Source organism: Ammospiza nelsoni, chromosome 10 (assembly GCF_027579445.1).
Source record: "Ammospiza nelsoni isolate bAmmNel1 chromosome 10, bAmmNel1.pri, whole genome shotgun sequence".
In the NCBI taxonomy this organism is placed as follows: domain Eukaryota; kingdom Metazoa; phylum Chordata; class Aves; order Passeriformes; family Passerellidae; genus Ammospiza; species Ammospiza nelsoni.
The window spans coordinates 8,168,015-8,190,741 of record NC_080642.1 but is presented as its reverse complement, the minus strand read 5'-3'; the positions used below and the strand labels follow the sequence as shown (position 1 = coordinate 8,190,741).

The window sequence follows — 22,727 nt, the reverse complement described above, 5'->3', positions numbered from 1 at the left end:
ACAATCCTTTCATCCAACACCAAGCAGCAAACCATTACCAGAAACAAAATTTCCTGGGAACCCACACAAGCAATACCATGCAAGTGGCAATTACCCAAGCTGGTACAAGCTGGTACAGCTGGCTAACATTTACCTGTGCTGTCCTAAAGATGCTTTTCCCAGGGGAAGCCAAACCAGAGTAATCCTTTCAGTGTGGAGCTGGAGATGCCAATTTGAGACAGTGCAGCACTGAACAAGGGGATTTATTCCTTGTTCCACCCAGTCCATCACTGCTCCAGCACAGCTCAGTTCTCTAAGCCAGGCCTCATTTACCCTTTTGCTCATTGCTTTTATTAGGAAGTAGAATTTTAACTTTTAGCACATTTTCTAATTCTACTTTCTTTTTTACTCTTTCAGCTACCAACAGGAGGTCTACAGAAATTTCCTGCCCTCCAAAGACTGTTTCTGAAGTAGACTTATCAAAAAAGAAAAGCATTAAGAAGACAAAAGGTGGAATTAAGGTAGGATTACTTGTAATTTGGGGACATCTCATATTGTGAGAGAACTCAAAACCTCAGAAATATATTTACATATCTATACTTAGAATTTAAAAAAAAAAAATGGAGCATTGCTAACTTAATTCTCTGATAAGGACAAGCTACTTTAACCCAACTTGTCTGTTATCCACACCCCTGGCCTGTTCATACATTTCATCTTTATTCCTCTGAAGCTGAAAGCAAAAATGCTGTCCATTTGCTGAAATGGCCAGCATAGCCCACAACTTCAGCATAAGCACAGAACAGTTACCAGCAGGAACATACAGGTGGTGTCCCCTTTGGCTAAACTCACAGAAAGTGACTTTTGAATTAGTTTTACTCTCATCAGTAATGCAAGTAATCAGTTGCACTTCTCCCACATAGTTAGGTGTATGCAGCAGTGTGTTATAGGCTTTATAAAACATCCATTAATTTTTAAATCCACTTCCCATGACTACACTGCAATTATGCCCCCTCCCTATGCTCCCATTGTTCTGATAATAGTTCAGATGAGGATAGTTCATTACTGGATTCCATCATTATCATCAACCAGCTAAATAATTTAGCAATATAGAATGTAAGATCAGCCCTTGAAAATGAAAGTGCTCAGGAAGTTGGATTCTGCTGGGATTTAGATATTGGCTTGGATTAACAGCAAACTCAGCAGATGGGTTGTTTAACTGAATTTGAATAGACTGGCTTTTCAGTAAGTGCAAGTAATGCTTGCTGCTCTTAAAACTGCAGGCAAAAGGAGGAAAAGCCTGCTTAAAACTTGCCTGGAGAGCACTTGAAATGATCCAACTCTGCAAGACCGGACAAGGGAGCGTGAGAGTGTTATCAAAACCAACACTGGAGCTGTGCAAAAGCTCTGTTGCAGCCTGGGCACAGGCTCTGCACAGTCCCTGTGCCCAGCACTGCCTCACCCAGCACTGCTGCTGGGACTCTGACACTTCTCAGAGGCACATGGAGGATTCCCACATTTCTCCACAGGGCATTCTACAAAGAACTCTGGAAATGTGAAGTCTTTGGGTTGGCTTCAGACAGGAAATGAAAAAATAGTCTTCCAGAGTCTAAGGAACAGATTATTATGCTCATAATTATCTACACAAGGAGATAATTCCCCTTCTGTGGTACAAGAATATAATTACTTTGCCTGGAGTAAGGAATGCCTCCATGCCAACACTGAGCAAAGATGGAGAATATAAATAGGAGATATTTCTGCACATCAAGAATTCAATTATTTGAACTTGTCTAATGACTTTCTAGGTTAGGTAGGATCTGGTTTTTATTCTTTCAAAGAGTTAAAGTTCTCTAAATAAAAGCATCAGCAATTAAGTATTTTCAGTTTTAACATGTCCTTCTCATTCAGATTGAAGTGATGCATGAAGCCAGTCAAGGAGGATCCAGCAGAGTCCTGGTGACCAGTGAAAGTGATGAGAACTTGTCAACAAGAAGGAGGTAAGGCTGCACACATGAACCACTATATATTTTTTTCTTCTTAGAATGCAAATTGCTGCATTTGTAGTACATTCTCTACAACCTCTTTGAAGTTCACCAAGATTAATAAATAATTAGCAATAATGAAGTCACTGAAATGCTTACAGCCATGCATTTATACTGAGTCTATCAGATGGAAAAGCAAATAAGAGTTATCTTTTTTTCATGTTGGGGCTTTTTGGCAGGTTTTTTCCTCTTAGAAGCATTAATTACAAGATGTGAGAAAAGAAGTCATTAGAATAAGCCTTGCATGTACTTACAAAAAAACCCCTGCTGTTAAAAGATCCTCTCATAATGTTCAGAATATTCACATTTGACTATATACCTCTCAGAGGCTTCTTGGATTTTTAACTGCAAGCTCAAGTTTCTGCAAAAGCTTGAGAAAAATATTATTAACAATGCATTGTAAAGCACCAGATACTTAAATGACTTACTCCAACAAAAAGTATCAAGCAAACCCAGTTTTAGCTGAACTGCAGTTTCTAGGCCAAAGGGAACAATTTAAAAAAAAACCCAGAAAACAAAAAACCCACAAGAAAACCCTGCAAGAAGCCAAATGCCACAATCCTGACTTCATTTCCTTTGTTCTCTTCTTCACTATCATTTATATAATTTGTGCTTTAGTTATGCCCCTGTCTTTACACTGGAGTTACCTGGTGAGAATGACTCCATTTGTAAAAACTCTAACTTGATACATTATGTCAGACAAATTGGAGAGACAGACAAATCATAATTATCTGAATTTAATTATACCCTATGAAAATACCATGTCTGGTCCCCAGACCATCAGCTACTTTTCCAAAGGTGCAAAGTATGATCTGAAATCTTGTGTAGACAGATACACATCTCCAGGGGAACGGCTGCCTGAAGAGAACATAGAAATTATAACATTAACAACAGGTACAGCTTCTAATACCTGGCAATTTTATACAGCTTTAGACCTAGAAGCTTGGTAAACAAATTTGTGAACTCTCTCCTTTCTTGGGAACACCAATTTTGCTTTTTGCACACATCAGGGGGTGGGGAAAGAGGAGCAGTTTGAAGTCTCTTGTAAAAGGAAATTCAGAACAACACTTAAAAGTATCAGAACTGATCCAATCAGTTACAAAGAAAGCAACAAGAGATATTTATCTTTTCTGTATTCTTAGGTTTTTTTAAAAGAAATAAGTCTGTTTATTCAAAACAAATTTTACAAAACAACTGTCTTTCTGTGGTACAGAGCAAAGTTTAAGAATAAATATTGAATATTTTGTATAAAAATTAGTAATATCAAAGGGAAACTGATGCAAACCAAACAAACAGATAAAAAAATAGCATTAAATATGCTGTGCAACAATGTCAAACTCTTAATGAGGAGTGACCATTCAGGCTGATACAGTTTTATTTGAAGTAAAACCTATCAGCCCTGCATTGGAGCACTGAGACTATTGTTAAAAAAGATTCCTGATGGAAGTGTACAAATCTTCATTTGTGTTTAGAACCAGAAAATATGAAGTTTTCTATGTCTCTTCTACTTTTTGAAAGGAGTGTCTTCATGCTTTCCTTTTATTCAACAAGCAACTTCTTTTCACTGCATCAAAAGAAAATGCATACTACAAACATCAAGGCCCTTTTAAGATTAAGAAACAATCCAAACAAAGCTCAAACCAACTGTAAAACAAAGTATTTCAATGGTCTAAATGGTGATTTTCAGATAATGGCAACTACATTTAAGCAGCGTTTTAGATGTTAGCTAGTTAAAGCTACTTAAAGATTACCTTCCTTCTGCATGTACGAGTGAAAACAAATCCCAACACGTAGATATGCTGGAAGACTATAGTCTTACCAGCACATTTTGCTTGCATACTGCATATGAAGACCCTCTTTCCCTTCAGTGAACAGGGTGGCTTTTCTAGCAGTGCAGTTTTGCTGTGCAGCTTTGTTGATTTAAATGGCTCACAAGAAGTCAGAAATATGATGAAGCAGCTTTCCTTCAATATACAATACTTTCTCTATATGTGCATTTATTTTCTCTCTATGCAACACGTTATAAAGATCTACATCCCCAGTACTATTATCCATTTGTTTAGGCAAGAAAGGAATTGGATTTGTTCCTTCTGAAGTATAGCTGTTATACTTATCAGTTGTTCTGACACTGATAAATGATTTCTTTGTCAGCTCTTTATATGCCCCACATTTGGGACCAGTTAGGAACCTTATTATCTTCCTTCTGCAAAACCAGTGATAGAAAGTTACATGTTTGACTTGGCTCCAGTAACTACCTACCCTCCATCTGAACAGCTTAGAGAACAGTCAGCAAGCTCACTCCTGGCTTCTGTCTGCACTGACAGATGCCATTATCCATTCAAACCAGAAAACCTGCAGCACAGCTCCAAGAGCAGTAGCAGTTAGTTACACCAAGTTTACTACTCACAGCTTCAAACTAGCAAGTCCTGTACAGCTGCCACAGGTTTGGCAATTAGCAACTAAGATATCTGTCCTGAGAGTCTGTGGAAGCACCATGACTGAGCTGTGCACGGACTGCAGGCAGCCTGCAGCTCTGGTTCTCTGCAGTATCTCTATGGCACCACAGGACAACTCATAAGGGCTGCAGTTTGCACATCACTTGGCTCTCTTTTGGCTTACAAAGCACAGGCATTTTGTTCCTTTGCAAGTGATATTAATGTTGAGACATATTCAAGGTACAGGAGTTTATGGACACCAACAACCCTGAAATTTTAAAGACAATTTTGACTTCAGAAGAAATATTTTAGTTATTATGATTTGTGTACTGAGTTTGTGTGAATCACCATGTCCCTATCCCTTCAATGCAAAGTCAAAGTTTGTACAGAAAATATCCTCCCTCTCTGTTAGTACAAGCATGAAATTCTGGTTTTTTTAAGGCTTTACCTAGCTCTAAGTAACATTCCTGGGGACTTTTGCTTGCTTTTCACTTCTAGAATACTGGAAAACAGAAGCATTATTAGAAGAAAACTAACTTAACTTATTTGCTTTTTAAAGATTGGACTTCTTAAACGTGCTGATTCAGTCTTCAGAAGACAGAGAACCATTAGCCCGACCAGTCACATGAGTGGTATTTGGCTTTTTATAGCTTCAGGTTCTAAAGGGGGTTCCTTTGTTATTTAACCACCAAGTCAGAGGGCATCCAAATACTGTTTCCCAATTTCAAAGACTTAGGCAGCTTTGAGAAAACAATTGTAGCAGGTCTTCACTTCTACCACTCACTATTTGTCAGCTGTGCAGGTCCAGACTGACTTTGTATGAAGCACTGAGAAATGGTGAATATTTGACACTACCTTAAACTACTGTGATAGTCTCATTCATCAAGTCAGAAGTTACACTTTCCTCATGCTTTGAAAGGTCTACTCCATTCTGATATAACAGGGGGTTTTTTGCCACATGCCTTAGTTCACATAGCTTTTATAAAAGCCATTAAGACTTACTGACAAGTTCAAAGAAACAGGTATTTTCAACAAGCATTTCAAAGTCTAGAAGTCAAGTCCATTATAGTTCACTTATAATCCAGACTTGCATCCCTTGAAGAGTGTAAAAGAACAGGCTACAATATAAAAAGTACAAATACAACAGGAGAGCTATTCCAATAAGTCTCTGAACAGAATCTGGGACCCTGGGACCATCTTCTTCCTCTCCCTCTGCCCACCCCAAGTATTCACGTGTAAATTTTACCTCTTTCCATGTTTACATACATTTTGGATAAACACCTAAAATGTTGTTGCTCTGTCTTGGCTCAGTGGATCTTCAATGCAGATATTCAAGTATTAAGAAAACGCAGCTGAACAAGGATACGTGTCCACATAGTACAGTTTACAGAGAAGCACAATATTGACCAGTCTGCAGTACATTCTACCCCAAATCCCTGAAGTAATCTCTTTAACTTTGGGATCTGTAGCCTGCTTCCAGAGCTGGCGAAGATCATCTACGTGTCCATGAGATGTCATCATCTTGTTATAAATGCAGGGATGATATGGAGCTTTTCCTTCCCCAGAAAAAAATACATGATATTGTGGTACAATTCCCACTTTATTGGCACAGAGACCCATGAAAACATCATCTATATAAAGACTTGTATTCAGAGTCAATGAAGCCTCATAGACTCTAGCTGCTACATCATTTGATATTACATATGCAGCTCCTGCTGTGTAGTCAGGGTAAGAGGGCCACTGGTACATTTCATATGGAACATAGTATTTGCTCCTCCTGTCTCTTATGGGAGGGGATCCACGATGGACACGACCAATCCAGAGATCTTGAGCACCCATTTGCATGAGGCTTTGGAGATAAGCAATGAGATTTGGCATATGGATAAATATGTCATCATCTGCAGACATAATGAACCTGGCATGAGGACAGTAGGCCTTCACCCAGCTAAACTGCAAAAGCAATTTAAGAGTGAGATTGTGAAAAGTATCCAAGAAGTCTTGCTGAATCAAATCCTGGTATTTCTGGTCTTCGAGCTCAAGTTCTCTTTGCTGCTGTGTTTTCTGCTCATGGTGTGTTGGGCGTCCTAAAGCAAAAAGGGTTTTAATGTTGGCATTAAGTTGAGAACGAACATACTTCTCATCACCCCATGTTTGTCTGATTGCATCCCTTCGATAACGGTTTTCAGGAGAAGACTTCACAAACAGTAGGAGAAGAACATCCTGCTGCTGACATTTCTCTCTGTGGTTGATCAAGTATTGGTAGCTTGATACCCTGTTCAGATTATCCCTGCTGATAGACAGGCTGTCATTCACAAAATGGTAACTATTTATGAGGTATCTGTAGGAATAGGACTTCATATGGCTCACAATTTGATTATCAAATGGTATCCAAAAAATCATGAGACACAGTATGAAGCAAGTGGCACATAGCTGCAAAAAATGGCATTTTCTGACTCTCCTGGGACTAACAAACATTCTGATGCAGTTTTTATAATTCTTATTCTTGTTCAGGATCAGTGTTTTTACAGTGCCTGTGTTTTACTTTAAGAGCACAGTGTCACCGTTCAAGACCAGTGTCCCTTGTAAGGCATGATGTCTTTCATTCAGTATCCTTGTGAAGACAGCTTTGTTCACAGACTTCACAAGTCATCTTTCTCAAAATACATTTTTCTTTGATTGAAAGAACACTGGCAGTTTTGAAAGAAGGGACTTGCAGATGAGTATTTTCCCTTTGGGGCATCTTGAAGCAAACACTCCAGCTCTAGTCCGAACTTCTAGTGTTTCTTTCCTTCATGAAGATGAACACCTGCCAATTCTGAAGGGGAAGAGGAGAAAAGTTTAAGTGAGCTGTTATTAACACATTAGGTTTTAGGTTTGGTCATGGAAATGACCTGACTTCTCAGTCACTGCCCATCACCACATACACAGGTCTGTCCCACTCCTCAAAATAACAAAAAAAGAGCCGACTGGCAGCGAGTCGGAGGCGGTCAGCGCCCGGAGCAAGCTTGTGGAGGCCAGTGAGAGATGAGACTGACACAGAAACCTCTTTCTTAGAAACCCCCAGTATCGTTAGTCGGCAGATGACAATCTATTAAAATTCCTTTAGGCCCGGAGAGCGCCGAGCGCTACAAACGGCGGGGTTTACAAATTGTCTTTTGGGCCGGCATCTGCCGAGACCGGAGCCGGGCGGAGCCTGCGGCTGCTCCTGGCCAGCGAGGGCCGGGCCAGCGCTCAGGGTCCCGCCCGGCCGCGCTCCGTGTCCCCGCCCCGCCACCGCCTTGTCCGCACCGCTCCTTCCCCATCAGCCCTGGGGGCGCCGCGATGGCCTCGTCCCGCACCTTGGAGCCCGCCAAGCCCCGGGCCGGCCCCGCCGCTCCGCCCGACCCCGCCGGCCTGAGGGGAGCGGCCGTTGGGCCCAACGGCTGAGGGGCGCGAGGCGCCGTCAGCCCGCGGCGGCCGTTAGCGCCAGGCCCCTGAGGGCACCCGGGCTGGGCGGGACGGGCACACGGACACACGCACCGACACACGGACACACGGACACACGCACCGACACACGGACACATGGACACACGGACCGACACACGGACACATGGACACACGGACTCTGCATGTGTGCCTGCACCTTCGGGCACCCGAGCTAGGGGGACACACGGACTGACACACAGACACACGGACACACAGACTCTGCATGTGTGGCCGCACCCGAGCTACTGGGACACACGGACTGACACACAGATACACAGACACATGGGCTCTTCCCAGCCCTCACCTTCGGGCACCCGAGTTACCGGGACACACGGACAGACACACAGACTCACTGGCTCTCCCGTTAGGCACCCCCGCCACAGGTACACCTCTCGACACCACTCACAGCGCTACTGTCTCTGCTACCAGCCAGGGTTTAAGTGAAGAATCCAAAGCACAAAAAACCACCCAAGTTCAGCCTTCTTACCCTGCACATTAAAATTTGGTTTTTGTAGCCAGAATTGTCTCTGCTGTATAATAAACAAGAGCAGCCTGAAGTAGCAACTACTTGTTCATCCCATAAAAAGCCAAAAATAGTGTTCAAGCAAGAAGTGTAGGACTAGCACCATAAGGAATGATATCCCACGAACTAAGAATTTGTTGCATGGAAACAACCCCAGAAGCAAAAGAACACAAGCTATCACTTTCAAGTCAGAAGTTATGTGCAACACAAATATTTTGAGACTGTTTTAGCCATCTGAAGTCTTGCAACCAGAATAGCATGATGAGAACACAACAGAGTCTACAGTGATAAGAATACCTGGGGCAATTTTGTGGTGCTCCAAGAAGGGGACCAGCTGCTCAAAATGGAAACCATGCATTGGTGTACCCGAGGATTGCAGATTGTAATGCATAACAGAAAAGCTGTATGGGCAGTTTGGTGAATAAAAGTCAGTCAGCGCTTTTTATAGTATCAGTTTAAACCCTTTTTATTTTGGAAACATGAAGTTAAACAATGCACCTCAGAGTTATAAACTCAGCAACTTTACAATAGAACACTATTGCAAAGCTTACTCCTGTTTCAGATGAAGCACAGGGATGCAGACAAGCTGGAGTGTTATAGAAATCCCAACTTTTGGTGGTTCCTTTTGAAGGAGTAGGTTTGAAGCTACCAGGGAGGCAGGTTGTTCACTGCCATCATGATGAACTTAAAGTAGAGGACTGAAAGCAAAGGGAGCACAAGGCAATCTATTTAATCACCTGAAGCAAAGTTTACCTTGGTAAACACAGGGATACTCATCACCAAATAAAACTTTTTTAGATTACACTTGGATAAGAAGTTTGGGAAACAGTCTGCAATCGCCAAAGCCATCTGGTAAAAGGAGACAACAGTCAACACCACAGATAAAAAGGACATGGTCACTGCAAGCTTGCAGTGAAACTAACCTACATGACAGTTATTCCCCACTAGGGAAAAAATGAGTCTCCAGAAAAAAAAACAAAACCACCAACAACACTCAAACCAAACCCACACACCCACCAAAAAAAAATCCACCACAAAACACATCATGGAAATAGCTTTAAATATGGAGCAGGTAGCAAGGGACAAGAGACATGCGTAGACTCAGTTTTCTGCTCCCTAGCACCCTTTCCTGAAGTCAAGGATGCTGGAAAGAGAACATAAACTTTTCCTATGAGGAAAAAAAAAAAAGCCATAAAATTAACTGGCTAAGGGCTGGAACAGTCTGGTTGTCATTTCCTTGTTCTAGTTCAGTGGAATTAGATGAACCATTAGTAAACAAATTTGTTCAGAATTCTCCTCAGAAAAATACCTCTCAGGTAAAACTTTAAAATGCAGCTATAGATGTGCAATACTGATGAAATTTAAGAAGGTCTATACCTACTTGCCCATCTCCCTCCAAAAAAGCATGGAGATGTGCACTGAAGGTAGAAATGCACAAGTAGAGTCTCTTTGATTGTCAGAAATTTTTATAATCCATTTACAAGACTCAACCTTTGGACTTAGTCATGTTGTCCTTCCCTTAACCGAAAAACAGGTTGAGACACAACAGGTGCTATTTGCTGCTATTTAAATTTCATCATTCCAGGAAAAGAAAGCAATCCAACTCATCAATGTACTCTCCCTAGCAAGAGGAAACACCATGGAACAGAGATAAAACTGTGCTTGACAGTCATTTTTCTGACCATATTTAAGATTATTAAGTTTTTCCTCTTGTTGTGCATTTTCTTGCTTGTGGCTTGAAAGCTGTTAGATCCACTCTAACACTGGAGAAAGATTGTAAGAACCACAGATGCATAAACAGTTCCTGTACCTGCCTTTCTTTCTGGCAGATTTAAGATTAGAACTGCCTGTGGTATTTCCCCCAGCTGCAAGTGTTGCAGGCTTTTGCTATCCTGTAGCAGTCCAGTCTTTGCTAAAGGAGTTTGTTATTTAACCTTTCAGTACTTCCACAAGCATGACTCATTGTAGCAACTGTTCACTGTTCTGTGTTTTGCATCTGGCGTATATTCTAGGGTGAAAGAGGAGCTGGCATAGTTTGACTTGCAAACTCAATAGTTTGTAGAGTGACCACTATGGAAAAGCAAATCCTTAGGGACCTACTTTGACTTTTGAAAAAAGTCAGTATGAAATTTATTTCAGGATAGAAGTAGAACAGTTTTGGAATGTCAACTAAGGAGAGACAGACAAGACACACCCTAAGGACACCCTAGACATGAGACACCAGAGGCATAGACCCTCACAGGAAGAACCACGAAGAGACAATGTTTACACAAAGACACCCAACGTGGAGATTTTTTTCCAACTAACACCACCCTGATAAAAACCAAAACCCATGAGACCAACTAAGACTGCCCAGAGAGAACATCTCAAAACTCTCAGCTACAGATTTTGTCATGTGGTACCATATACGCAAGCTGGGCTTCAATACACCACATCCTGGCATGACATGCATTTTAGGACAAAGATCATAATGTATAGTTATTTTTCACTCTTCCCACCTAGGACAGAAGATTAGTTCAGGTCACAAGTGGCTTTGCCAGGAAACACTCTTCTAACTAGAACCATTTTTTACAATCACCTTGTAACAACTGGCCCTTTCATATCAGCAACTCTCGGTTAAAGTTCAGAAGACCTCAACTCTTACCTAGTTCCAAACAGAATTAATCTGAAGAGCTGCTGCTTTCTATGTCCATGTTTTGTCCTTGGCTTTTGGAGACAGCCTCACAGTAACTCCGCCCTCTCATCCTTACCACACCAACTTTCCACAGCTTGCAACAGCTCTGGAGTTTATATAGTTGCTCAATAATCCAAATTCAGCTCCTCCCATCCTCTTACCCTCCAAAAGCAACCTGCTGAATCCCTGAAGGAAATATCAGGAAGTGGCTAATTGAGGTCAGGCTGCGCCTAACCTAAGTGCACAATAGGACTCAAGGGTTTCCTTTTGTAGAACCAGAGGTAACTTTGTATCAAATGCTTTCAGTCTTTGCAATTCTGAGGCTACTGCCAGGCTCTGGTACCGCAGAAACTTTGAAGCCCTAGGACCGGCTTTTGCTTTAAGGTCAGGGTAGTTCTGTCACACGAGCTACTCCATATCAGCTTGTTTGACATTGGAGTGGGTGCCCAGGTTAGAAGGCACATTGTAGAGATGTGTTTCAGCTCCTGTTTCAGCTGCACTCCATCCTGCTTGCTCCATCCTGATGTGAGATGTGACATGAGATGTCCTCTAAGCTGCAACTCCACTTCTACAGCACTAAAGGAATGTGCCCAGCCACAGAGGTGACAGAGGCAGATATGTTGCAGTTAAAGCTGCATGGGCCAAGATTATCACTGCCTGGCTTTAAATTCAGAGAGATGTGTCAAGCCTAGTGTAAAAATGTAATCCTGAAAAGAGTGTTTTGGATTTTCTTGAAGCTTTCAAAATCTGTTTAGAAAGGGGCTATGGGGTCCAAAGAACATGTCTTGATATGTTTCAGAGTTTTATTTGAGAAGTAGAATTCAAAACCTTTTTTGCTGCGTTTGAAGCAATTTAAACAGTTATAATTCCTGTGAAATTGGACTCTCCTGTCTCTAGTATTGATTATGTACTGTTTACAGCCAAAGTCCAAAGGAAATCTAGTCATGTTCACTCATCAAATAAGCCATAAAAACACAAGCTTATCAAGATTTTTCATTATGATTGAGTAATTGAAGATGATGAAAGTACGCGTCTAAGTTAATGGGGGCAAAGCCTGAATGGACTTTGCTGCTTACAGCTTTAGCTACAAGATTATGTAACCCAGGTTCCTCTGATGGTTTTTCTGTTGCTGACATGTCTTCACAAGTCATGTTATCTGTCATCTCTTCCCAGGCCTATGTCCTCCTCCTTCACTTCCCATTTTTAAAAACTTCTTCTATATTAAGCTTCTTCTTATTAATATTTATATATTAATCTTCAGGTTCTTCTTTTATGTGAGCTGTGCCACAAAATGAAGAACAGTTCCTGGCACTTCTGGGACTTCCTGCCATAGTGACAGATGGTCACATTAGGAAAAAAAGATGCAGTAAGTTGCTTAGCTAAGGCTGCCTTCCTACATGGTTTGCAAGCACCAAGATGAAAAGTCACAAACAGCCTGCAAAGAAAATAATTTCAAAAATGTAAAGACTTCCCCTGTTACACCTTGTTCTGTCCAAATCGCTGAGAAATGGAAGCCAATTCAGACAAGTATTTAGGAAAACATGGTCACAATGGCAATGGAATTAACATCAAAAAAATCAGTCCTGTGCTCCAAAGATCTGTGAAAAGTTTAGGATCAGGTCCCAGATGTTGCATCAATAAGGAACATAATGCAGCAATGACTGACAGTAGCTTTGCAAATTTTGTTTCAAGAACATATAATCCATCTTCTGGAACTTTCAATGCAGGCTTCACCTGCAAGCTCTTGAGTTTGCCTGCAGCTCCTACTCAGGGTACAGTTTCCTGGGATGGTACAGCAGCATTCTTACATGCTCCTTGTGTATGTGTTGAGGACTTCTCAGGTTGAACAGACACCTGACTTTCCATGAAGGCAAACATCCAACACTTTCCAAAACACAAACTCCTTAAATGATCCTGAAATTGCTCGGTCAAGAGGAATCCCCTTATTAAAAACAATGGGCATTGAAGCACAGCACTTTGTCCAGGGAAGTTCTGTATCAGAATAACTTCAACACTACCTAGAAAAATGAGCTTTTGAAGCTGTGCCCAATTGCTGATTCTCACTGATGGCTAAAATTTGCAATGGCTGAGCAATGTTGGCAGAGAAATTAAAAGGATGGCAAAGCTTTAGATGGCAATTGAGTAAAGCTGTTCAATTCCTTCAGGGCTGGAAGGAGAAACAGGTTGTAAATGCTCAGCGCTGCCAGGAAGCAGCTAATTGCCAATAGAGATTTCATTTCTACAGAGGTTTTGCACTTACAGTAACTATTGGGTGGAAAAAAAGAGAATTATTTCTTCTAATTTTCCACTATTGAGTGAAAAAATAGAAATTATTTCCCCTAAAATGAGTTGACTTCCCAGCTGCTACAAGCCAATGTAAATGGAGACATCTGCCAGAAATGACAGATTTGCCTTCTTAAATGGCCTTTATCAAGATCAGTTGTCCAAAACAGCCACTATGGAGATGGCAGGAGAGGAGCAGGACCACATCTTTCAAGCATCAGTCTACATTAGCCTGCAGTTCTCAGTTGTTTTAACCTCCCATATCCACTGCAGACTCTTCCCCATACAAGCTAGAAAGAAGGACAGCATTTTCCAGAATGAGTCTCCAAAACATGAGTCATTTAGTTCAAGGGATTTTGCATAAAATGCACAAGCACCAACATGAATTTTTTTGCTTGACCTGCAGCAGATGAGGTAAAAAAAGCCTGTTCTTTCACTGCCAGTAAGGATAATATTCTGAAGTTTCTCTCTGTCAGTGACATGACTGAGGCCACATGTCCTCATGTTCTGAGAGGAGGTACTAAGTTAAGCACTCAACTTCTACAAAGACAAGTCAGAACTCTTGAGACTCAGCTACAAAGGGTGTAGTGGCACCTTTTTCACAACCCACCACATCTGTTTTGGCAGCAGTGAGCTCTAATGATGCACTGAGCAGCAGTCTGAATTTATGTAAGTTCACTTTCACAGTGCCAGAATTTAAAGACATGACTCTGGCACACATTCCTTTCTACTCCCATGCACCAAGAGAAAGAGGTAGCAAAGGGGTAGAGTACACTAACTGCAGCTGTTAATGTTACCCCATTACTATAGCCTCTGGAGAGTCACCTCCCTCTCCATGTAACAGTAGATCATTTCTGTTCATATTTGGAATCTTATCTGGAAGCTTCTGTGCAAGTGGTTGAATGAATTTTCTAGTGATTATAATATCACTTACTCCCAGGATATTATAAACACAGCTTGCCTGCAAAAGTGGGCAAAGACCACAAGAGGCATTACAAAGGGCTCACCACTACTTTCTATCCCACACCAGTGTATCCACCTCTTTACAAAAGTGGATTGCAGACAATCTTGCAAGGACATCCCATTAAACATGGTGTGCTTTGAGCTGAACATTGAAGAAAACTATTTTCCCCATACTAGAGAAAGTAATTGTGAAATATCAAGCAGTTAAGGGTCCAGTATAAAACTCAACACTGGAAGATAATAAATTAAAAATTCCCTAGTTAGGCATGAATACTGAATGTCCCTGTTTCATAGCATGTTTCAGTTGAAGAGCTGCAACGTCATGGCCCCACCCAATCAATAATTGTTTCAGGTGCCTGTTTTAAGTAAGCCCATTTAAATATTTATTTGCAGCTTGGTTTAGAGATGTTATTTCCTGCCTATTTTCCCCACAAACTCAAGGTGATTTCTGTTCCAGTCTGCAGGAACAGAAGATCAAGCTGAACAACTATCTGAAGCAGACTTTTTCCATGCTAACCAGCAAACTAAAAGAGGAAGTCAAGTTTCAGACTGACACAACTAACTGTGAGACTAGTTCAAGCTGCCTTTCTAGGGGCCTCTCAGAAACCTTTTTTTTGCCCAGTAAGAATACTTAAAAATAATGCAGTGACTCAGAAAGTGTGTGAAGGGCTTGTTTAAACCAAAGGCTAACACCATTGTACCATGGCCATTTCTAGGTTTTAAGATTTTCATTTCAGAGTAAATATTCTCTTATCTGCTTCCCAGTCTACCCCTCTTCCTCAGACAATACTGTAGCCTATTAACCTAATTCAGCATCAAACTCCAAATGGATGTCCCACACTGCAGCAAGAGCTTGGATATTGCATGGGCCACTACAATGTAGGCACTGAGGCAGGAAGACAGACAATTTAGAATTTGTAAGTTCAGTTTTAGATTAGGATGCAGAGTGTTTTGTGCAAAATTATTGTGTTTTTCTCCTTTAGTTAGACCAGTGATGATAAAACATATTGAAATTAAAAATGTCAAATATACTGGTTAACTTGAAGGGTGGGGGAGCTGGTGGGTTTTCTTAGTGCTCTATTAGATTAACTCTGTTTTGCACTGAAGTTAGCACAGACCAGAGGTGAACTCTTGAGTCCACATAGCAGAACACCGTCCCATCAAGACTTCCCAAATCATCTCAGCTGCTCTCTTAAGCATGGCTCATTCAACTCAGCTAAGTCTCTTGCTTACTTACCATCCAGGCACCATTTATGCTCTATAGACAACTGAGCATGAGTCCTGCATCACTCTTTTCTGCTTCAAATCCTTCCCCAAACCTACAAGTAGAGCCCAGGGAGACAAATCTTCAGGTTTGCTTGTAACCTGCAAAGCACATCCACAAGAATTTGAGGAAGCTGGGTTGCAGAACACTAGTGCTCATTCCCATCCTAAGATCCTTTCATTAGAACCAACTAAAAACTCTTCATCAACCAGGAACATAGCTGGTTGTTAGGGAGATATCCAGGTCTGCAGTTTCAAGGCCATGTTTTCCCCACCACATGCACACACCCAGCAAGCACAAGGTCCAACACTACACTGAATCCACCATGCACTTATGCATACAGGTCCGGTAATTTAAACTATAGGATCAGCGTAGAAAGGAAGCTGCTCTGTGGAGAAAAACAATACTTCTATCAACATCTAAGGATGCATGTGCATATAAAATTAATTATAAGAAATGAGCTTTCTGATTAATGATAATGAGGAAGAGAACCTCTTTAAGATGATCCCTAATGGCTCATTCCCTCCCATGAATGCAGTGGAGCTGCCACTACCACAACACTTCAGAGGCCTCCTCTTGAGATCACCAAGAGCAAATATTGCCCAAGCCACTCCATCTTTCTGTACACCCACAGACATACATGCACTTAAGAAGAGACAGTCATTGCCCACTGTTCTTTGGCTCTGAACAGAGCCTGCTCTTGTTCATCCTCACCCCCTCCCATTCACTGCTGTGCATAGCTACCACCAGCACTTAAGCAGAAAGAGAGAAATGCTGTATTCTGCTCGAGGCTGAGGGAAGAGGAAGGTTGTGAATGACCCTGTCTGCTTCTTGCATAATCCCATCTAGTGAGTTGTCTTCTTTCATTCATAGGAAATGCATCTATTTGAATCAAGCAATCAGCCTGTCCGGTCCCGCATTCATTTCTTGTTTACCATTTGTACTGCAGTTATTTTCTTGAGAGATTAATTACCATTTGGGGTAGCTCAGCAGTAATTTGATAAAACTCTGCAGATGCTGTGTAAATGTGAAGTTTATATATACTATATACACACACACATTTTCTATAAAAGCATGAAGTACCAGTCATTCAAGATATACTAGCAGAAGTTAAAGAACTTGCATTTTTAACTATTTTAAAATTAAAGTTACACAAACAGCACCTTAAATTCAACTAAAGAGTCACTCTAACTTGAGGCAAATCATTTTCCAGAAATAGGAACACATCAGACTGTTCATTTCTCCTAACTTCCAGCCTTTAATTCTGAAAGCATTCACAGTTTTCACAGAGCAAAGAATAGCCTGAAATAGTTGTAGCATTGAAACTGAAGAAAGAGGCACGGGCGATAGTTCGAGTAACCAAACTCCTAAACAAACAAGCACTATCCAAACCTGTAAGGTTCATGTTCTCCAATCTCTATTTGTATAAAAAAATCCCACTTCTTGGAAAGGGGCTGTCAGTTAGGGGAGAAGGTTATATAAGCAAAGTTTGCTATTATAAGTGTATTTGAGGAGCTGGCCACCAAAAAAGACCAGAGTATAACGCTTCACCACTGATTTGGCACTTCTATGACATCTGGATTCACCTATCCAGCTATTCTTTTCCATTAGTTCAGTAGTGAAATGTTTCATTTCAATTATTTTGTATGGTTACAAAAATTTCAAGGTTCTCATGTGGTTTGCCCATTTTAAAGTTTTCAAGACAGTCGCATATTTCACATAACAAACTGATAGTTCTTTGAAAATTTAAAAACAGATTCAGTACTGAAGGCTTCTACATGCATATTCGAGGTGTCCACGATTGCCTCAAGTCAGCCAGAAAGACGTAAGCATTTCAGATTTTAGGATAATGTGGATCGAGAACTATCAGCATATACAAAGGAGCTGCAGATTGGCTGGGATAATAGCGGTGCAAGGCTTTGTTTAAGCCTGTCTGCAAACGGGGTGGGATGAATTCCATTACTCCTCTCCTCCTTCTGTGGGAACTAAGGAGACTTTTGGCTTTTATACAGCCTCTTCTGCAATGCAACAAGGGCAGGGATTGAACAGGAGATACTTGCCTGCTCTTCTTTGTTATTAAATATGGGGAGCGGGACGAGCACAGGCTCATGGCAGAAAAGCAAAGCAAAGCACCTCTCCTTCTCCACCCCATGCACTTGGGAGGAACGCAGAGCTGCAGCCGCTGAGGAACAGCATCCTGCAGTTCCAGATCACCACGGCTCAAGTGCCCTCCCTGAGAGCTGCTAGCAAGCAGCCACAACAAACCACAAAACGGAGGGCCAACCAAAGAGTTCCTCAAGATGCAAATCAGATAAGAAAAGCCAAACAAAGGAGCTGCTGAACATTCCCAGTGTGTTTAATAAGGAGTGAGATTTTTCCAACGTGACAGTCTTTGTTAAATTAAATGAAGGAACTAGTGCATTTGCATTTAAGCAGAAGTGCTTGTCTCAGCTTAGGAGAAAGGGATAATAGATGACATTAGTCAATAACATCACGAGCCAGTAAAAGAATATTTTTACATATATAAAAATGCATGTCTGTTGTATATATGTGTGTATATACACATAGACACTTCTTTGCAAGACTAGTATAAGGCCAAGAATGTAACAAACTACCTACAGTACCTGTATACACACAACACCTGATTAGGAGCTGCTGTGAGGACAGTTTAGTGGAACGGAGTCAAGTAGAAACTACAAATGCAATTCAATGAGAGAGAACCACATGGACTGCAGAAGGAAGCTACAAAGATGGGACCAGAGGCTTGCAAGGCAGGGATGGCTTAAGGATGACTCAAGAAGGAGAAGCAAAGATGTCGCTAAAGAAGCCTGACCGTTCTAGAAAGTTGAACTTGGAGAACAATGCACTAGAAAGCCAGTATTTGTAGTTACCACAGGACTTTACTCAGGGCTAGCTGACAAAGCAGCTGGAACCTCAGCAAACAATTAGTCGTAGGTATACCTTTGCCACGCTTATTACCCACTAGAAGGCTTCCTACTAAAAATGTAGTGACTAAATATGTTACTGGAAAGTCAGGAAAGTTACAAGGAAGAAAGCACTTTGAGTGAAAGCAGTTTGTGTGGTTTTAACAGTAAAACACATGGATTGCACAGTCTGGTGCACAGTGCAAAGTTAGACTAAGCATCCTTTAGTTAACTAACTCAAGTAGCAGAAAGTTCATCCTTCCTCTGTTTCATATTCCTTACAAAAACACAGCTAATCGAGGGCTGAGAGCACAGAGAAAAATCCTGCTTTCAGTTCTGACCAACCTGACAAGAGGTGGGCCATGCTGCTTTCCACAGGAATTTAAAGATTAGTTATTACTGAGGTCTGCTGAATAGTGAGATAGCCTCACTTGAGATGTGCACATCCTAGGAAGCTAAGGAAGGTATCTGACTAAACTCTGCAAGTGCCATGTGGAAGGAAGAGCTGGTAGTGCAATGCTCATCCATCACTGTAGTGCAATGCTCATCCATCACATTCTGGTTCCCTCCACCTCTTTCTGCCAATCCCAATTCCCAGCCAGACCCACTGCAGTAACAGCAATGCCACAGGGAGCTTTCCCAACAACAAAACCCCTTCAGTACTTCTGTACTTCTGGTAATCAACATCTTCAAGGTGGAGGATTACCTAGACAACTGCTCAGGTGCAGAGGGATAAAACCATGGCAGAGGCATCGCTCAGTACATCCTGGATGCTGTAACACTCTAGGTGCAGAGTGACACCAAACACATCAGCCACTGGCATTTCCAGTGATAAGCCATGACTGCAGGGTTTTCCACATGCTTCTCCCTAATCTGTAGGTGAATTACCATTCCAAGCATCAGTACTCACTCCTCCAGTTTGGCCAGATGTCAGAGAGATTGTCCCAACTGCTGCTTTGGGCAGCAGGAGCAACCAGTTTGTTTCTCAATAATTTGGGATCTCAGAGAAAGCAGAAAGTGATACAGTTTTGTTTCACTCAGTGGAAGACAACCACTGAGTGAATTTCTAAGCCGAAAAACAAGCAAACAATCTCCAAAACCCTTATCTGCAAAAAAAGCCCACATTTTTACTGCAATACTACATTTCTGTATATAATGGATGGTGGACTTCTGTGAAACTAGTTCTGGGAAAAACAACCAGTAACTTCCATAATACCAGAGCAACACACAGCTCTATGTGACAGTCCAGGCTTCTGGAGTACTGCTAGAATATTCCATAGCTGTTATCAACAGTGGCTGTCTCCTGCCCTATTCAACAAAAACCCCTTAGATTGCAGCTATTTTTCCTTTTAAAAAATAATCCGTTCCTTTTCTAGACCCTTTCCCTTTCACACTGCTAGAAGAAATGCAAGTACCGATGAGAATTGAGACAAGACAGCATCATACAAACCAGGGTTCAACAGCTGCCCTGGTAGTTTCAACCCTGCTGCTAAGAGATCCTCAGGCATGCGCCTGGGTGGTTCCGAGTTGAGGATGCTGCAGCACGTACCGAGTTCTGCGCTGCCTTGCCGAGTCAAGATAGTTACAGGGCTTCTTATCATTGTCTTGCACTCCATGTAGTTGCTCACACCGGCATCTCCCATCTCGGGTACTTCCAAGATCTTGCGCAGAAGCAGTTAACGAAGCTACTGTCCCCCCAAGAGCTCAGGTGTTTTCAGTGCTCCCCGCAGGGCGGATGAGGCTCTGCGGTTCTCCCTTTCCTGGGGTCCCGCCACCCCAGCCCGGCCGAACCCGCGGCTCTGCCCCGCGCCCGCCTCCCGGCGCGACAACAAGGGCATCCCCAGCTCTCCCGAAACCTTCGGAACCCAGGAGAACGGAACATACCGGGAAAGTCGCGGGCTGGAGGACACCCCGCTGTCCCCCGGGGATTTCCCCCGCTGGCTGTTGCCGCCTCCCGGCAGCCGCTCAGCCCCCAGCTCAGTGATGGAGATCCTCCCCACCGCGCCTTCCCCTGTGCCCCGGAGCACCCGCGGAGCCCGGGAGCGGCCTGGGAGGGGCGGCAGGCCCGGAGCAGCTTCCAGCCATGCGGCTGCGGGCGCCCCTTCGGGGGAACAAAGGCGGGAGCCGGCGGGCCCGTCCCCGCACACCCCCTGCCGCCAGCCTCCCCCCTCCGGAGCTCCGCAGCTTGGCCAAGAGCACAGACAAAAAAAGATACTTTCTTCCCCCAAGCTTTGCTTCGCGCAAACGCCCTTTTTGAAATCGTTCACTCTCCCTCTTTTCCCTAATGTGATTTCTCCTGCCGATTTTTCCTACGGGGTGCCCGAACACTGCTCGGGGAGGAGGCAGCTCCGTGCCCACGTTCCGCGCTCTGCAGGCGGGCGGCAGCCCCGGCGCTCTCGGGGGCGCGTCCCCATGTTGCAACGCTGGGCTGCGCGGAGAAACTCCCAGCTGGATCTGCGAGTTTCTTGTGTGGGAACAGTGGAAGAAGAAGAAAAAAATACCTACACTTTTCCTGCAGAAAAAAAAATAGTTTGGAGGAATAGGAAGCCGGGAGGGGCTGCTGGAACAAGGGGCGGGAGGAAACGGCGCGCCTTTGAATGGGTTGTTTCACCGCAATGCTCGAGCGACCGCGAGTTTTCCCTCCAAGGCTCAGGGCATGAGAAAGACCCTGAAAGGACCACAAAAAGCCTGAAAATTTTCTGGCTTTTTTTTTTTTTTTTTTTTACATAATCGACTGCCAGACAATCAGAGGTTTGGGGGGAATATGCTAAAAGTTACGCAGAACAGACATCAAAACTACACTGAAGTTTGAGTCTCGTTTATCACAGGAATTTGAAATCCCAAACCCCAACAAGACCCTTCTTTAGGACGGGAGAAGGGCAAGCGCCTACGGCGATAATGGATGCGGTCTGCACCGAAACCCTGGAAACAAAGCAGTTGGAAAACTCGTTTGTCCAAAGCAGGGAACCGCAATTCCTGAAACACGGAGAAGTGAGACACCCTCCTCCCCTGAACAGACCAGCTCTTACAATCCCTGAAGCCAGGCAGAGAAGAGAAAAAATACCATTTAGAAATCCGGAATATTTTCGCTACTTTTAATTACCCGGCACTCGCTTTAGCCGTCAGAGGAGCCAAGAGCCCGGCTGCTCCCAGTTCGGAAAGCGCGAGGGGCAGCGGGACGGCGCCCAGCAGAGATCCCCGCACCTCACCTACCGAAGGGGCCGCAGCGCTGCTTCCTCCTCCGCTGGCTTCCCCGGGCGGCAGGGACGGGCCGGGCCACGGCGCTCCCCGGCAGCAGATGGGCTCCGGGGCCCGGGAGCCACCGGCTCCGCCCCCTGCGCTGCGCTCCCCGCGCCCGGCCCGGGCTCCCGGCTCGGCTCGGCTCGGCCGTCCCGCTGCTCGCCAACGCCCGGCCCGCCCGCGGCGCTGCTCCCGGGAGCTGGCACGGTGACACCGCTCTGTGCGACCTGCGAAAACTCTGTCATGCGCTCACACTCACAGTGAGAAAAGTGATGTGCTAAAAGTTCTAAAGCACTTATGTCTTAAAAGTTTCTTAGGGGACGGCGTGAAAGTTTAGCTAATTGCTCCTCTAAGTCTCCCAGGTGCCAAATAACATCGTATTGCTGCGTAGTTAGTTTGTAGGTCTGTAACAGTGGAACTTGTTTGTCTCACTTTGCTGTTGGGAATCTTCAGAGGAGTGAAAAAAAGCATGATTTAGGGTTTCTTTTTCTCTTCTACCTTCCCCACAAATCTTGGTGACTTCCTTACACCAGCCTGAGGGAAATGCCTGATTCATTGAAGAACACCAATAGTGAGTCAGTCTCCATGGGCAGTAGGACTGGGACAGAAGTATTTAAAAAACAAACCAAAGAAAGTGCTATGAACGTGCCGTCATTGAATACACTTTTGCCAAACTTTTGTAAAGAGAAAAACTGGGTTAAAAATGGCATTCAGATTTACTTGGAAAGCCACTCCAATGCTGTACCTTGTGTAATTTTATAGAATCACAGAATCATAGGTTTCTCACTGTCTATAAATATCAAACACAAACCCATTGTGTATCTCCAATTCTTTCACATCACTGTGATTGATCTGAATAATTCCTGACCTCATCATTGACTTCACAGAAATTTAACTATTGCATATCACGACAATTAGGGTCTGTTTGTCACTTTGCA

At 43.1% G+C, this 22,727-nt stretch overlaps 2 protein-coding genes across 4 annotated transcripts in view; one reads left to right on the top strand and one right to left on the bottom strand.

Annotated features, from left to right (window-relative positions):
• The window catches only part of MCF2L2 (MCF.2 cell line derived transforming sequence-like 2), a 151,102-nt gene that overhangs the window by 71,894 nt on the left and 56,481 nt on the right, over positions 1-22,727 (top strand). Inside the window, exons 15-16 of the mRNA XM_059478959.1 lie at positions 397-500; positions 1,885-1,973. Of these exons, the coding sequence (XP_059334942.1) occupies positions 397-500; positions 1,885-1,973 (193 nt within the window). The remainder of the gene's footprint in view (positions 1-396; positions 501-1,884; positions 1,974-22,727) is intronic.
• On the bottom strand, positions 2,715-21,869 carry B3GNT5 (UDP-GlcNAc:betaGal beta-1,3-N-acetylglucosaminyltransferase 5). Of its 3 annotated transcripts, XR_009419050.1 has the most exons (3): positions 21,763-21,869; positions 5,720-7,268; positions 2,715-2,876 (listed from the first exon to the last, which is right to left on the bottom strand). XR_009419050.1 is itself a non-coding variant. In XM_059478960.1 (2 exons), the coding sequence occupies exon 2, from the start codon at positions 6,926-6,928 to the stop codon at positions 5,792-5,794; it is 1,137 nt and encodes a 378-aa protein (XP_059334943.1). In that variant the 5' UTR covers positions 6,929-7,268; positions 21,763-21,869; the 3' UTR covers positions 3,135-5,791. The 3 variants fall into 3 exon arrangements, 2 of the variants coding, with proteins under 2 accessions (XP_059334943.1, XP_059334944.1); XM_059478960.1 differs by lacking the exon at positions 2,715-2,876 and having other exon boundaries at positions 3,135-7,268; XM_059478961.1 differs by lacking the exons at positions 2,715-2,876; positions 21,763-21,869 and adding an exon at positions 21,055-21,076 and having other exon boundaries at positions 3,135-7,268.

Excerpts from the sequence above, each read along its gene's own strand:
- B3GNT5 (XM_059478960.1), bottom strand. The coding sequence starts at position 6,928 with ATGTTTGTTAGTCCCAGGAGAGTCAGAAAATGCCATTTTTTGCAGCTA.